This window comes from Bos grunniens, chromosome 24, assembly GCF_055505025.1.
Source record: "Bos grunniens cultivar Pamir isolate PY7600 chromosome 24, Bosgru_T2T1.0, whole genome shotgun sequence".
NCBI classification, from domain to species: Eukaryota; Metazoa; Chordata; class Mammalia; order Artiodactyla; family Bovidae; genus Bos; species Bos grunniens.
This window is the reverse complement of record NC_141188.1, coordinates 51,163,505-51,178,104: the sequence shown is the minus strand read 5'-3', so window position 1 is coordinate 51,178,104 and position 14,600 is coordinate 51,163,505. Positions and strand designations below refer to the sequence as shown.

The window sequence follows — 14,600 nt, the reverse complement described above, 5'->3', positions numbered from 1 at the left end:
TGGGGAGACCCAGAGTTGTGGGCTGTCTGAGGCGCTGGAATTCCCAGTGGGCTGCATTAGGTGGCAGTTGTTTGAATTAAAGGCGAGTTGCGGGTGGGTTGGGATTGACTGGGCTGGATTCGGATGATCTACTGTCAGCTTCAGAGCTCTTTGACCCCATTCTGTGTAAGAGCTTGTCAGCAGCCCAGGAGCGACTGGTTCACAAGTCTGCGCTGATTAGAAGGGCACTGCTAATCAAGAGACTGAGGGAGCAGGGGCAGACCCAGCCCCAGCCCAGGGGGGTCACACGGCTTCTTGGGGTGACTGGAGTCTGCAGGCACACAACTCCAGGAGCTGCAGAGACTCCCCTTGTCCTGGAGAAAGAAAGGGGGCTAAACCCACAGAAATGAAAACCAGTTGTTACGTAATTTTCAGGATATGACTTTTTTTTTTTAAGCTAAAGAAACAAGGTCTATGACTATTAACCTATTCATACCAGGATCTGCCCCATCACACCTTCCTGACTCCCTGTCCTCTCGTTTCCTCTCATGTTTCAACACACTGTAGCCATTCCTCACGTGTTAGGTCCCTCACATGCCCCTCTGTCCCTTTGCCCATGCTATATTTATAAATAAAATCCCCTTTCCTTCTCCTCTGGTGAAATTATACTCACCCTTTAAGATTCGCTTCACACTTCCACTTCTTAAAGCCTTTCCCATTCTGCTGGCATTGGCTAAATTTCTCCCTTCTCTGTTTCCACCCTAGTTGATATGCGTCTCCTTATTGTGCAGTCCCAATCATATTGAAGTGATTGGTTCCAGTCCATTTTTGTTTTCCTACATATTTGTATATGCAAAAATCAGAGGGTGGTTCTATCACATATCAGATCAGATCAGTCACTCAGTCCGATTCTTTGCAACCCCATGAATTGCAGCATGCCAGGCCACCCTGTCCATCACCAACTCCCAGAGTTCACTCAAACTCATGTCCATTGAGTCAGTGATGCCATCCAACCATCTCATCCTCTGTCGTCCCCTTCTCCTCTTGCCCCCAATCCCTCCCAGCATCAGAGTCTTTTCCAATGAGTCAACTCTTCACACGAGGTGGCCAAAGGACTGGAGTTTCAGCTTTCACATCATTCCCTCCAAAGAAATCCCAGGGCTGATCTCCTTCAGAATGGACTGGTTGGATCTCCTTGCAGTCCAAGGGACTCTCAAGAGTCTTCTCCAACACCACAGTTCAAAAGCATCAATTCTTCGGTGCTTAGCCTTCTTCACAGTCCAACTCTCACATCCATACATGACCACTGGAAAAACCATAGCCTTGACTAGACGAACCTTTGTGGGCAAAGTAATGTCTCTGCTTTTGAATATGCTATCTAGGTTGGTCATAACTTTCCTTCCAAGGAGTAAGCGTCTTTTAATTTCATGGCTGCAGTCACCATCTGCAGTGATTTTGGAGCCCAAAAAAATAAAGTCTGACACTGTTTCCACTGTTTCCCCATCTATTTCCCATGAAGTGATGGGACCAAATGCCATGATCTTCGTTTTCTGAATGTTGAGCTTTAAGCCAACTTTTCACTCTCCACTTTCACTTTCATCAAGAGGCTTTTTAGTTCCTCTTCACTTTCTGCCATAAGGGTGGTGTCATCTGCATACCTGAGGTTATTGATATTTCTCCCAGCAATCTTGATTCCAGCTTGGGTTTCTTCCAGTCCAGCTTTTCTCATGATGTACTCTGCATAGAAGTTAAATAAACAGGGTGACAATATACAGCCTTGATGTACTCCTTTTCCTATTTGGAACCAGTGTGTTGTTCCATGTCCAGTTCTAACTGTTGCTTCCTGACCTGCGTACAAATTTCTCAAGAAGCAGATCAGGTGGTCTGGTATTCCCATCTCTTGAAGAATTTTCCACAGTTTATTGTGATCCACACAGTCAAAGGCTTTGGCATAGTCAATAAAGCAGAAATAGATGCTTTTCTGGAACTCTCTTGCTTTTTCCATGATCCAGCGGACGTTGGCAATTTGATCTCTGGTTCCTCTGCCTTTTCTAAAACCAGCTTGAACATCTGGAAGTTCGCGGTTCACATATTGCTGAAGCCTGGCTTGGAGAATTTTGAGCATTACTTTACTAGTGTGTGAGATGAGTGCAATTGTGTGGTAGTTTGAGCATTCTTTGGCATTGCCTTTCTTTGGGATTGGAATGAAAACTGACCTTTTCCAGTCCTGTGGCCACTGCTGAGTTTTCCAAATTTGCTGACATATTGAGTGCAGCACTTTCACAGCATCATCTTTCAGGATTTGGAATAGCTCAACTGGAATTCCATCACCTCCACTAGCTTTGTTCGTAGTGATGCTTTCTAAGGCCCACTTGACTTCACATTCCAGGATGTCTGGCTCTAGGTCAGTGATCACACCATCGTGATTATCTGGGTTGTGAAGATCTTTTTTGTACAGTTCTTCTGTGTATTCTTGCCATCTCTTCTTAATATCTTCTGTTTCTGTTAGGTCCATACCATTTCTGTCCTTTATCGAGTCCATCTTTGCATGAAATGTTCCTTTGGTATCTCTGATTTTTTTGAAGAGATCTCTAGTCTTTCCCATTCTTAAATTGAAGAAAGTAGGGAAAACCACTAGACCATTCAGGTATGACCTAAATCAAATCCCTTATGATTATACAGTGGAAGTGAGAAATAGATTTAAGGGCCTAGATCTGATAGATAGAGTGCCTGATGAAGTATGGAATGAGGTTCGTGACATTGTACAGGAGACAGGGATCAAGACCATCCCCATGGAAAAGAAATGCAAAAAAGCAAAATGGCTGTCTGGGGAGGCCTTACAAATATCTGTGAAAAGAAGAGAAGCGAAAAGCAAAGGAGAAAAGGAAAGATATAAACATTTATCACATATAAGTGGTACCATATTCTATTAACCATTTTGCAACTTGCTTTTCACTCAGTATTCTTTTTATTCACCCATGCATTATGTTCAAATTTGCTTAATTTAACAGCTTCATAGCATCCCATTGTATGAATAGTCCACATTTTATCTGTTTCTCGGATTGGTAGACATTAAGGTTGTGTTTTATTGTTACACATATTCTGCATTAAACATTGTTTTGCACACCTGCTTGTACACCTGTGTGAGTTTCTCTCAGTAATATCTAGAAGTACGGTTGCTGGATTCTTGGGTTCTTATATATTCAATTTTACTAGATATGCCCAGTTGTTCTTAAGAATGGCTGTTGCAGTTTACATTTGGACCAGCAGTGTATATATGAGAGTTCCTTTTTCCTCACCATTTCGTAGTATCAAAGTTCTTCAGGTAGTGCCACCCTGGACTGTCATCTTTGTCTACATTTCTCTGATTTCCACTGAGGTTGAGTATCTGATGTTTACTGGTCATGTGACTTTCTTCCATGAACTCCCTGCATATGTCATTTGTTCATTTTTCATATTTTAACTGTATCATGTCTGTGTCTTTTGTTGCACTGTAGACTCAGAGATAATCAAAGTCGGAGTTTTTATCATGTGTAACAACTGGTCTCGCTTTCCTCATGCATCAAAATGTTTTCTGAGTCAATACAACAGCAATAAATCTAGCAGGTGTTTAACAGATAAAGAACAACGTGCAAGTCCTTCACACATGCACAGAAGTTAGAAGTTCATGCCCGGAGTGGAGTTTATGGGTTTGGTAGTAATAATACAAACAACCTCTTCCCTTCATGGGTACCGTTATATACTTTCAAAGTACTTGTAGATCCACTGTATCGATTCTCAAAGTAGCCTTGTGAGGTAAGGAGGATAGGCTGGCAGTGATCTTTAGACTGTAGGCAAGCTTTCCTGAAGCTGTCCTAAGGAGTGATCTCAGATGTGGTGAAGGTTCATCTGCCGGGAAGAGAACATTCTTGTTTCCATTTTACAAATGATGAAATTTGAAATTTTTGAAATTGAGATTTGTGTTTTCTTTGGTTGGAGGTAGACAGTCCTTTAGAGTTTTACAGAAGCTGGCCTTTGCTGATTGCATCCTCCTGATGTTAACATGTTCCTTTGTCTTCTGTATGTCCCATAAAAGGGTGCTAAAATTGAAAGGCTTGGTTAGATTTAGGTTTGTTTGTTTTAAAAACCAAGAACCCTTTATTGCTGATGGTGGGTGTTCCCATCAAGATGTACAGAATGCCTAGCTAGACATCTTTTGGTGAAGTCAGCAGCCATTGCTTATGCCTAGATTAGTTAATTCATTAGGAGTTACAGAATGGAGATGTTCACATTCTATTTTTCCTCCCACATTTATCAGTGGGAGTGACTCTAGGAAGAGAAGCTTCTCACTAACTAGTTACCCTGATAGAGTTTACACAGGAAAGTTAGGGTGGATTTTTGCTTCCTTATTGACTGCTTATCAGAGTAATGAGTTGGTTCCCTGCCATCCTCTGAAAGGCTTTCTCCTCCTTTCTTAGGAAAAGATAAATGTGATGATTCATGTCTTAGTCTTTATCCTTTGATTTGACCTGACTGTTTGAGATATGAGAAGTCACCCACACGGGTGGCAGCTCCTGTCTGGCGGTGAGTAGTTTGGACAAGAACCGTGAAACCAGGTGGAGTGAACACGGACTGTGGATTTGTATCTTGGTGTTGGCACTTCCCTGCCATGTGACCCCCAGCACACTGCTTACCTTTTTTGAGCCCAAGTTTTCGCAAAAATATGAGGGAACTCAATAATACCCATCTCCTGGGATTCTTGCCTGGATTCAGGGAAAGTGAAGGGAGCGCAGCCCAGGACCTGGTTCATGATGGAGGCCTGGGAAATGGTCATTTTTCCCTGTGTGTTGGGGAATGCAGCCCTCCTGCCACTTTTCCAACAGAATTGGCTTCCTGAAGTCTGACAGTGGCCTGGCCCTTGGTGCCTTGAAGGATCGGGGCGCACTCTCAGGGTGGGGTGGAGAGTGGCCCTCACATGCACATTCCAGGTAGGAAAAGGAAGAAGAGAAGAAGGTCAGGGAGGTGCACCTTCCAGCTGTCTAGTCCCCTTTAAAGAGACCCTCAGTCAACTCATCATGCTCACTGGCCTTCCTTAGGAGTAAAGGAAAATGAAGTTCTGTTTTCTTTTGCTCGAACCATTGTCATCTCAATAACAAGTTCTAGAAGGAAGGAGGAGGGAGGGAATAGAGATGCTGCCAGGAGCATTCAATCCTGAAACTTAGGAAAACCCACCCTGTCTTGCACACCTTTGTCTTTTCTGCACAGGCCATCGGGAATGCTAAAACCACCCGCAACGACAACAGCAGCCGTTTCGGGAAGTACATTCAGATCGGCTTTGACAAGAGGTACCGCATCATCGGGGCCAACATGAGGACCTACCTGCTGGAGAAGTCCAGGGTGGTCTTTCAGGTGAGCCGCGTGACTGCACTTTTTGTACTTTTTCCCAGGGATGGTGCTTCCTTGCTCCATGTTCCACCCCCTGTGCCCAAAGAACATCTCGTCTTCTGAACCTGGACTTGGATAGACTTGTGCTTTTGGGCTTCTTTCTTCCTTTTTTTATTAATAAGTTTTCATTTATAGGTATCAGACCTGAAAAATCTTTTATCCCGTATTGATATGTTTCAATGGGTATTGTGTTTAGATTCAGTCAGCAAAGATGTGTTGTCTGTTATGTGCTAGCCCTGTGCTAGGCATCAAAGAGAAGACAGTCATGTTCCTTGTGGACTTCAGAGTCTTGTGATCTGGGCAGTGTCATATAGGGTCTATGGGTTTCCTCTTTCACCAGGAAACTCACTTGGTTATATTAAAAAAAAAAAGATATTTGACCATTTTCTTAGTTTCCTTTACAAATAGATGGAGTTCTCGCTTCTCACGTGCCTCACGTGACTTGGTTCTTCTTTGCTCACCTTGGGTTCCCTCCTTCCGAATAGTCTTTGGCCTCTCGGGGACCATCCTCCTCCTGCACCCTGGCCTCCAGTGGTGGTCGGTGCAGCTCACAACCCCGAGTGTGGTTCCCTCCACCCCGCAGGGTTGGTGGGACCGCCCCATTTGCAGACCACTGCAGTTTCACTGCGACAGCACAGACAGCCTGCTGGGCTGAGTATGGGTGAGACGTGCTCTGACCGTGGCTATGGCTAGACTCCTCGTGGGTTTTTTCCTCTTCCTTGCCGTCTGCACTCAGGCTTCCTGAAGCCCGTGTCCCCACCGCCCACCACCCCCACTCTGCCTGTGTAAGGCAGGTCTGGCCCCCATGTCTGCTGTAAGTCCTGTCTCATTGTGGACCTTTCCCCTTGCCGTCCCAGCCTGATGATTGCAGGGGCAGAGCTTCTCTTAGTGCCAAGCCTCTCAGGGGCGAGAGGGAGGCCGCACCAGGGAAGTGACAGTCTTCCCAGCGTGAGCTAGGCAGCGCAGTGACCTGAGCCAGCGCCGACCCATGGGGCTGTCCCGGGTGAAACCGCAGGGATGCTCTGTGAGGGAGAAAGAGAGACCATGCCTTGTTTTGCGTAAGTCCAGAGGTAAACATCTTCTGGTTGGCAGAAGGGCCCCATAACAGTGAATGCAGATTCTGGAGGTAGGAGTTGAAGGTGGCAGAGGTGTGAAGGAAAGATCTTGACCTCTGTCCCCCAGAGCACCCTGGAATTCGAACAGGGCAGGGGACAGTCTTGGGGTCCCTGCCCCTCACACTGAGCAACTGTGTTTTCTCCTCCAGGCAGACGACGAGAGGAATTACCACATCTTTTACCAGCTCTGTGCGGCTGCCAGTCTTCCGGAATTTAAGGAGCTGGCACTAAGTAAGTGAAGGGGGTGCTGCCCGTCCTGGGGGGCTGGGTCCTGCGGCAGCAGGGGGTGCTTCTGGGGGCTCTGCTCAGGGTCCTCCGTCCTGGGGTTCTCAGCTCCGCCTCTCGGGGGGCCCAGCCTCAGACCTCTGTGAGTTTCATGCCCCCAGAGAATGAGAGGAAAAGAGGCCGGGGGTGGCACAGTATTGCGCAGAGGCTCAACGAATTAACATTCATTATTGTTTTGGAAAGTATGTTTCACTTGAGACACCATGAGAAACGTGCCCCCACCACGAGGATGTAGAGATTTAGGTAACGCATGCCGCTTAAGTGTAGCCCAGCCGCTCTTAAGTCACATTTGAGGATTGAGACAAAGAAAAAGAAAGAAAGGGGTGAGGCTAAATCAGAGGTAAGACAGGCATGGCTCCAGAGGTGCGTTGGAGAATCCCGGGCCTCCCTGTGGAAGGTGAGGTAGGGGGTGCTGAGAGGAGTTTCCCTGCACCCGGAGCCCCAGCCGGACCACAGCGCGGGGTCCTCCCCGCAGGCAGGCAGCTTGTGCACACCCGCCCCGCAGCGCTCGGGCCGGGATGGAGCAGCTGGAGCAGGAGGCCAGCGGGAGCTTGCTGCTGCCCTCAGATAGGAGGACAGCTTTCTGGTGGGTCCCCCTCACCCTGCATTTCTGCTGCTGCTGTTTGCTGAGGGGCCTTGATGTGAACCTAGCGGAGCCGAGAAAGTGAACGCGTTAGTCACTCAGTCGTGTCCGACTCTGCGACTCCATGGACTGTAGCCCACCAGGCTCCACTGTCCATGTCCTCCATTCTGCAGGCCAGAATACGGGAGTGGGTTGCCATGCCCTCCTCTGTGGGATCTTCCCAACCCAAGACTTGAACCCAGGTCTCCCACACTGCAGGCAAACTGTTTACCGTCTGAGCCACCAGGGATGCCCTGTTGGAGCTGAGAGCCAGCCAAGGCAAGAAGGGCGAGCAGGCTTTAGTTCTCCACGCCACACCCATGCAGCCCCTCTCCTTGGGCCTGGAGCCCTCCCCCAACTATATGCATGGCCTTAGCTCTGAGTATTGACTGACTCCTGCTGCTGAGTCCTCCAAGCCAACTCCTGATGGGTTTGTGTGCTGAGGGCAAGCCTCAGGCCGCGCAGCTTGCCTGGCCTGGCCTGTCATCTGTGTTCTGGGAGGTGTGGGTAGGTTCAGGACTAGCAGATGGGGTACAGAGCTGGATGTCTAGACAGGGGTTAGCTGGCTGTTGTGCAGCTGTTAGAGACGTAGACGTCTGAGCCTTGGCGGTCGCAGAGCCAAATCATTGCCACCATAAGGGCCCAGGACCAGATCCACCTCTGGCCTCTCCAGCTGAGGCTCCCAGGAGGTAGAATACATCAGGTAGGTCAAGCCTGGGTCTGGCCTGTTCGCTCTCTGCTCTACTTGGCTGGTAGCAGTCAGTGCCCGTGTTGTGCGCTTTAGCACCAGTTCCTTCATTCATCGAACCCTATGCAGGCGAGTTTGAGCCTGGGGATGTACTGTTGAATCAGACATTGTGGGTCCTTCCCTTGCTTAGCTTACAATACAGAGTGAGAAGGGTGTGCTAAGGGGTGGGTCACAGCTGCTCAGGGACAGTCGGTCTAAGTTGGACTCCAAAGGAGGAAGCCTTGGATGACATGCTTGACACTGGTTTTGTGCCTTGCTCGAGCTGCTCGGTGCTTGCACATTCTCCCCAGTGGTTGTAAACTCCTCGGAGAAGGAGTGAACGTTACCAGCCTTGTTTGATGGGTTCTGCCGTGAGCTGGCTGCTTGGGGCTCTGATGTTGGCTCGCACTCACAGGGCCCAGGAAGGCAGGCCATGAAAGGCTGACACCATCCTCCCCTACTCCTTCCCACGGGCCCTGCGGGACCTCTCAGAGCCAACCTGCGGGGGATGAAGACTTTTTTCTAGGGCTAATTTTATAGAAAATGAATGAATACTGGCAAGACCCATCTGGCTGTATTTGGACCATTTTATTCCAAATGTAACTTTAATAGGAAAGAAATCATCGTGGTTTTTTTTTTTTTTCCCCACTTACAGGAGAGCATTGAGGTGAGAAATGACTTTTCTTTATTCTGTGTTTCAGCAAGGTGCAAGCTCCTTAGGCCCCTGGCTGGAGAGTTCAATAACTACCCAATTGGATTAGTTTCTTGCTTTCTTACCTGCCTGTGCCCTCCGAGAGCATCTTGGAGTGGCGTGAAGAGCCTTTGATAAGCTCTCACGCTCAGGCACGCGGCTGTCTTCTGCCTTGAGGGTGGATTGGCTGTGAGCCCTGAAGCTTGACATTTTTAGTTCCACTGATAACCCTGGTTATCAGGTGGATGCAAACGTCAGATAAAAGAAGGACTAGCCAGTGGCTTCTGGTGAATATTCAGACATCCCTCACCTTCCTCCCCCTTTTCTTCACTTAAACTGTTGTTCAAATGCAGAGATCTCTGTAAGACCCCTTGGCCCTGCAGGAGTTCTGTGCATTTGTCTGAGGACGGAGTGGACAACAGATGTGCAGACAGCCAGCCACACTTTCCTTTGCCCTGTTGTTGGTGGTTTGTTGTATTAAAATGACCTCAGGGTGAGATTTTTAAAAAAAAATACAATTAATAGTGTGTTCGAGTATGAATGCGTGCATGCAGGCATGTCTTACTCTTTGCGACCCTATGGACTATAGCTCACCAGGCTCCTCTGTCCATAGGATTCTCCAGGCAAGAATACTGGCGTGGGTTGCCATGCCCTCCTCCAGGGGATCTTCCCAACCCAGGGATCGAACCCACGTCTCTTATATCACCTGAATTGGCAGGCGGGTTCTTTACCTCTAGTGCCACCTGAGAAGCCTTAACATATGCATAAATGCTGGTTAAAAGAGGTATAGTGGACTCACATTCCTGTCACACATTCAGGAATAAATCCTTTCTTCTTCTTTTATTTCCATGGCTATATTGATACAGTTTTGTAAGCACCCTCTCTCGCCTTGCACCAGTCGGAGTACAGCCTCCCCAGGTGAAGTACAAGCCCTGGGCCATGGTCTTGATGGTCCATTGTTCTCATCACTGGCTTCATGACCCCTTTGTACACTGGTTTGATCCAGTGAACCAGTTAATAGGGGATTCCATGGTGTTTGTCTCCTTGGAAATTCTAAGTAAAGAGAGAGACTCAAACTAGAGGACAAGAGACCTGTCTCTGGGATGGGATGATTGGTTTCCTGGGCCTAAAAGTAGAGCTGAGATGCAGGCAGGCTAAGTAAATAGGGACTTCAGCCTGTTGGGATGTCTGTCTATGAAGAGAGTCTGGGGTATGATGTTAACAGAGGTGATTACAGCCTTAAAGCAGAGGGAAGGAAGACAGTTATTTTGATTGTACTAGAGAATGCTGTGATTGGCCAGGGTACCCTTGCAGTGATGAACCTCAGTGGGAGGAAGTTACCCTGCAGGGCCTGGGAGTTTGGGAACTCAAAGCCAGGAAGGGTGGAGTGGTCTGTCTGACTTAGAATGTGAGACGGCGGGGCCCTGGCTGCTGACAACGACAGATGTTTGATTCTGAAAATGCCTCCTTCCCTCCAGTGTGACAGTTTAGTGTTCTTGGAGTCTCAGACAACTCTAGTGCATCAGCAGATACTTTTGATAATGAGTTAGGTTGTATCTATGTCTAAGCAATGGAATGTCATAGATAACCATCTCCTTAGCAGGGTGATCAAGGAATGGGCTGCCAGGCCTGGCCAAACCCTGGGTGAGCCTGCCCCTTAAAACCCTATGGCGCTCAGTTTGCCTGTCTGGAAAATGGGAGTAAATATACATTTGGCCATCCATATCTGCAGTTTCTACTTCTGTGGATTCAGCGAACTGAAATTCGACCCACAGTTCTAGAGAGCTGACTCTACTACACCATTTTATATAAGTTTTAGTTGCTCAGTTGTGTCTGACTCTTTGTGACGTCATGGACTGTAGCCTGCCAGGCTCCTCTGTCCATAGGATTCTCCAGGCAAGAATACTAGAGTGTTTTGCCATTCCCTTTTCCAGGGGATCTTCCCGACCGAGGGAGCAAACCTGGGTCTCCCGCACTGCAGGCAGATCCTTTACTGTCCGAGCCACTGGGGAAGCTCTATTTTGTATAGGGGACTTCAGCATCTGTAGATTTTGGTATCTAGGGGGGGTCCTGGAACCAACCCCCTATGGATACACAGGGACGACTGTATTCAGTCATCCTCATATGGACACTGTAAAAATCATCAAACGAGGTGTTTTGAAAGGTAAATGTGAAGGGGGCATAGAACTGATGTTTTATTAAACCTCTGAAGCTATTACAATACTCTGTGTCAGAGCTTCCAGGGTGATGAGAATGAAAGATCTAAATTTGCCATCTTCCACAAAGACCTAATGTTACTTGCTTCATCAAAATGGGCTTTTGCTGTGGCCGTGAGTGAGCTCGGGGCTGAAGTCCTTCATCTCCCAGCTCAGGTGCCTGCAGTCATCAGAAGGGGTTGAAACGACCCCTCCAGGAAGCCCTCCCTCGTTAAACATGTCTGCTGTTCTGCTGTGTGTTCCTGTGTACAGTGTTCCTTGCTGGTTGTACGTGAGACTGGGGTTTGGGTCTGAGTTCTGCCGCTTCCTTGATGGGCCTGATAGCGTGGACTGGGCTGGTGGGAGGAATTGGCACAGTGCAGTGCTCACTGGAGCATAGGACCGGAGGTGGGGAGTGGAGACATCTGGCAGGGGAGGTCGGCAGGGCCTGAACGAGTGGAGCCCGAGGAGTGACAGTGAGGAAGCTGGCGGATCTGGGACGTAGAGGTGGCGAAGGAGGAAGAGCCACGGGTCTGGAGTGTTTGGAGGAGGCCACTTAATCAGAAGTCCAGGGGGCCCTGCTCAGGAGCTTGACCTTTGCCTTGAGGGCAGTGGTCTCCACGGGGTGTTGCAGGCAGTGGTGTGATCAGTTTCCAGCGATTTGGAGGAGGGTTTTGAAAGGACAGGAGCAGAAGCCAGGGGAAAAGTCTAGAGCCCTTTGCAACAGTTCCCAGACAACAGAAGCTGAAGGTCAGGCCCGGGGCAGTGGCAGTCAGGAGGGAGGAAGGAAAGAGACTGAAGAAATTCTTCGGAGATCAAATCAGAAGGACAAGGTATTGAAGGGGGTCACCCGGAGTTGCCGGGAAGCTGTCCTGAAGCATGTGTAGCTAATGTGCCATCAACTGTACGTGCCCAGGTCAAGAGAAGATCTTTGAGCTGGTGTTTGCAGGGGAGGAAGGAAAACAGCCAGTGTCCAGTGTTGGCATCTTATCAAATCCAAGCCCTGGACAGGGTTGTAGCCCCACAGAGGTGCTAGTTTGTGGAAAGTGTAAGTGACTTTCAAGGGTAATTTTGATTGGCTGCAACTGTTTCCTGAAACACCAGCTTCTGAGCCCTGGGGTGCAGACGCTGCCCGGCTCGCTGCTCGATGTGCTCCCCTGAGGGCGCCTCTGAGTTGATGACAGACCTGGGTGCCTGCTCACTCACCGTCCCCAGGCAGTGAGCAGAGGCCTGTTGGAAGAGGAATTAAACTGAGGGTTGAGAGCAGGCACTGAGCCTCAACCTGGGTTTGCACACATGCTTAAATAGCTCATGGTGCCCTAATGTTTAAAACAAAAAAGGCTGTGTCACCCTGGGCACGTCACTGCCCTTCATGTGTTAAATGAGGCTGTCAGAGCACGGAAGTCTGCTGCTAGGGTGGGTGTACATTTTTTTTTAACATGTTTCTCAGAGCCTTTTAAAGATAAATCTGTGGTGAATTCTACTGTAAGTTGAACCAGGCATTTCATTTTCTCATGTTTTTTCACGTATCAGTTTAACGCAAGCAACGGGTTCTGTCGCCGAAGTGTAGTTTTCTGTCTTTTGTTCCTCAGTCTTCTGTCCCAGTTGCCGTGGTCAATAAAGATGATATTTGAAACCCTGTTTGGCTCCACTTATACGAGGCACCTAGAACAGTCAAACTCATAGAATCAGAAAGTACATTGGTAGATGCCCAGGGTTGCGGGTGGGGTCAGGAGGGGGAAGGGGAGCTAGTGTCTAATGGGGACAGGGTTTCGGTTTAGGAGATGAAAAATTCGGGAGGTGGGTGATGGCAAGATTGCACAGCAGTGTGAATGTACTCAGTGCCCCTGAGCTCTGTAGTTGAAAGAAAGTGAAGGTCGCTCAGTCATGTCCGACTCTTTGTGACCTCATGGACTATATAGTCCATGGAATTCTCTAGGCCAGAATACTGGAGTGGGATAGCCTTTCCCTTCTCCAGGGGCTCTTCCCAACCCAGGGATCAAACCCAGGTCTCCTGCATCACAGGCAGATTCTTTATCAGCCTAGCTACAAGGGAAGCCCAAGAATACTGGAGTTGGTAGCTGGATTATCCCTTCTCCAGCAGATCTTCCCAGCCCAGGAATCGAACTGGGGTCTCCTGCATTGCCAATGGATTCTTTACCAACTGAGCTATGAGGGAAGCCCCGAACTCTGTAGTTAAATATGGTTAAAATAGTATGTTTTATGTGACTCTTACCACAATTTAAAAAAAAAAAAAAAAAGATGATATTTGAAAGGGTTCCACGTCTTGCTGGGAATAAACTTTGGCCGGGACAGCTTGCTCAGGGGCTTAGGCATCCTTGGGGGCGTGGTCTGCGGTGAACCCAGGATGCAGCATCCCACCTGTGCCTGACCCCTCACTTCCTTTCCCACCGCAGCCTGTGCTGAGGACTTCTTCTACACGTCACAGGGAGGAAACACAGTCATCGAGGGTGTGGATGATGCTGAGGACTTTGAGAAGACTAGACAAGCCTTCACGCTCGTTGGTAAGGAGCTTGGGGATGGGGAGAGGGGACTAGAGGTTTGATTTCACGGACAAGAAAGCTCAGCAATGTCCTGCTTGGCTTGCCAAACTTAATAAGCTGGTGGGGAAGCCCTCTGGCTCCTGGTGAATATCTTCTTATTTTTATTCTACCCCAACCTGCAGGCTCCCAAACTGATGCTGTGGAGCTCTGATGCCCTTTCTTAACCATAAGATTTGAGCATTGATCTCTCGGATCAACCATGGACCCCCATGGACCCCCCTTTCACTCCCTCAGGGCATGGACACAAACAGAGAGGAGCCGTGTCTTTTTTGTGTTGTGGTCTGGGTTTGAAGCAGTGTGTTCTAGCAGAAAGAACATGCCCTAGGGGCTGAAACTACCCATGTACCCCCACTGTGGGATCCAAGTTGGAAATAGAGCATAAAGATCTGGCAGCTCTGTAATTCAGGCAGTGTTATGTCTGTTGATGCTGTTTCCATCTCGAGCTTAGCAGTGGAATCCATAAAACAAGAATTTCTCTCTGTTCTTCTCAGTCCTAAAGGGCAGTTCAGTTCAGTTCAGTCACTCAGTCGTGTCTGACTCTTTGCAACCCCATGGACTGCAGCGTGCCAGGCCTCCCTGTCCATCACCAAATCCCGGACTTTGCTCAAACTCATGTCCATTGAGTCCGCAGTAGAGCTAGAGAAAACTGCCCCCTTCTCTGGCCAGTTCTGGGGGAGAAGAGCCCCAAGGTGGTAGACAATCCATGCTTAACTAGGAAGTTGAAGTGGTAAATTCCTGGGACCTGCAGCCAACAAAGGGGAAGCTTGGGAAGTTAGCCTGAAATCCACAGAGTGGCTCAGGGGGCCCTGGTGCTTTTCCCAGCCCTTCCCTGATGGACATTTGGCCTCCGAGAGGTATGATCAACCTAGAGCAGCATTTCTTAGGTTCTTTGGGGATTAGAATCTGCCTGCAATGCAGGAGACCCAGGTTCAATCCCTGGGTCGGGAAGATCCCCTGGAGAAAGAAATGTCAACCCACTCCAGTATTCTTGCCTGGAG

General features: G+C 48.5%; 1 protein-coding gene across 5 annotated transcripts in view; it reads left to right on the top strand.

The window, feature by feature from the left end:
- MYO5B (myosin VB) overlaps positions 1–14,600 on the top strand; it is a 335,064-nt gene that overhangs the window by 197,718 nt on the left and 122,746 nt on the right. For all 5 annotated transcript variants that reach the window (XM_086373450.1, XM_086373448.1, XM_086373451.1 and 2 more), the window contains exons 6-8: positions 5,224–5,367; positions 6,668–6,749; positions 13,456–13,563. In XM_086373450.1, the coding sequence (XP_086229576.1) occupies positions 5,224–5,367; positions 6,668–6,749; positions 13,456–13,563 (334 nt within the window). The remainder of the gene's footprint in view (positions 1–5,223; positions 5,368–6,667; positions 6,750–13,455; positions 13,564–14,600) is intronic.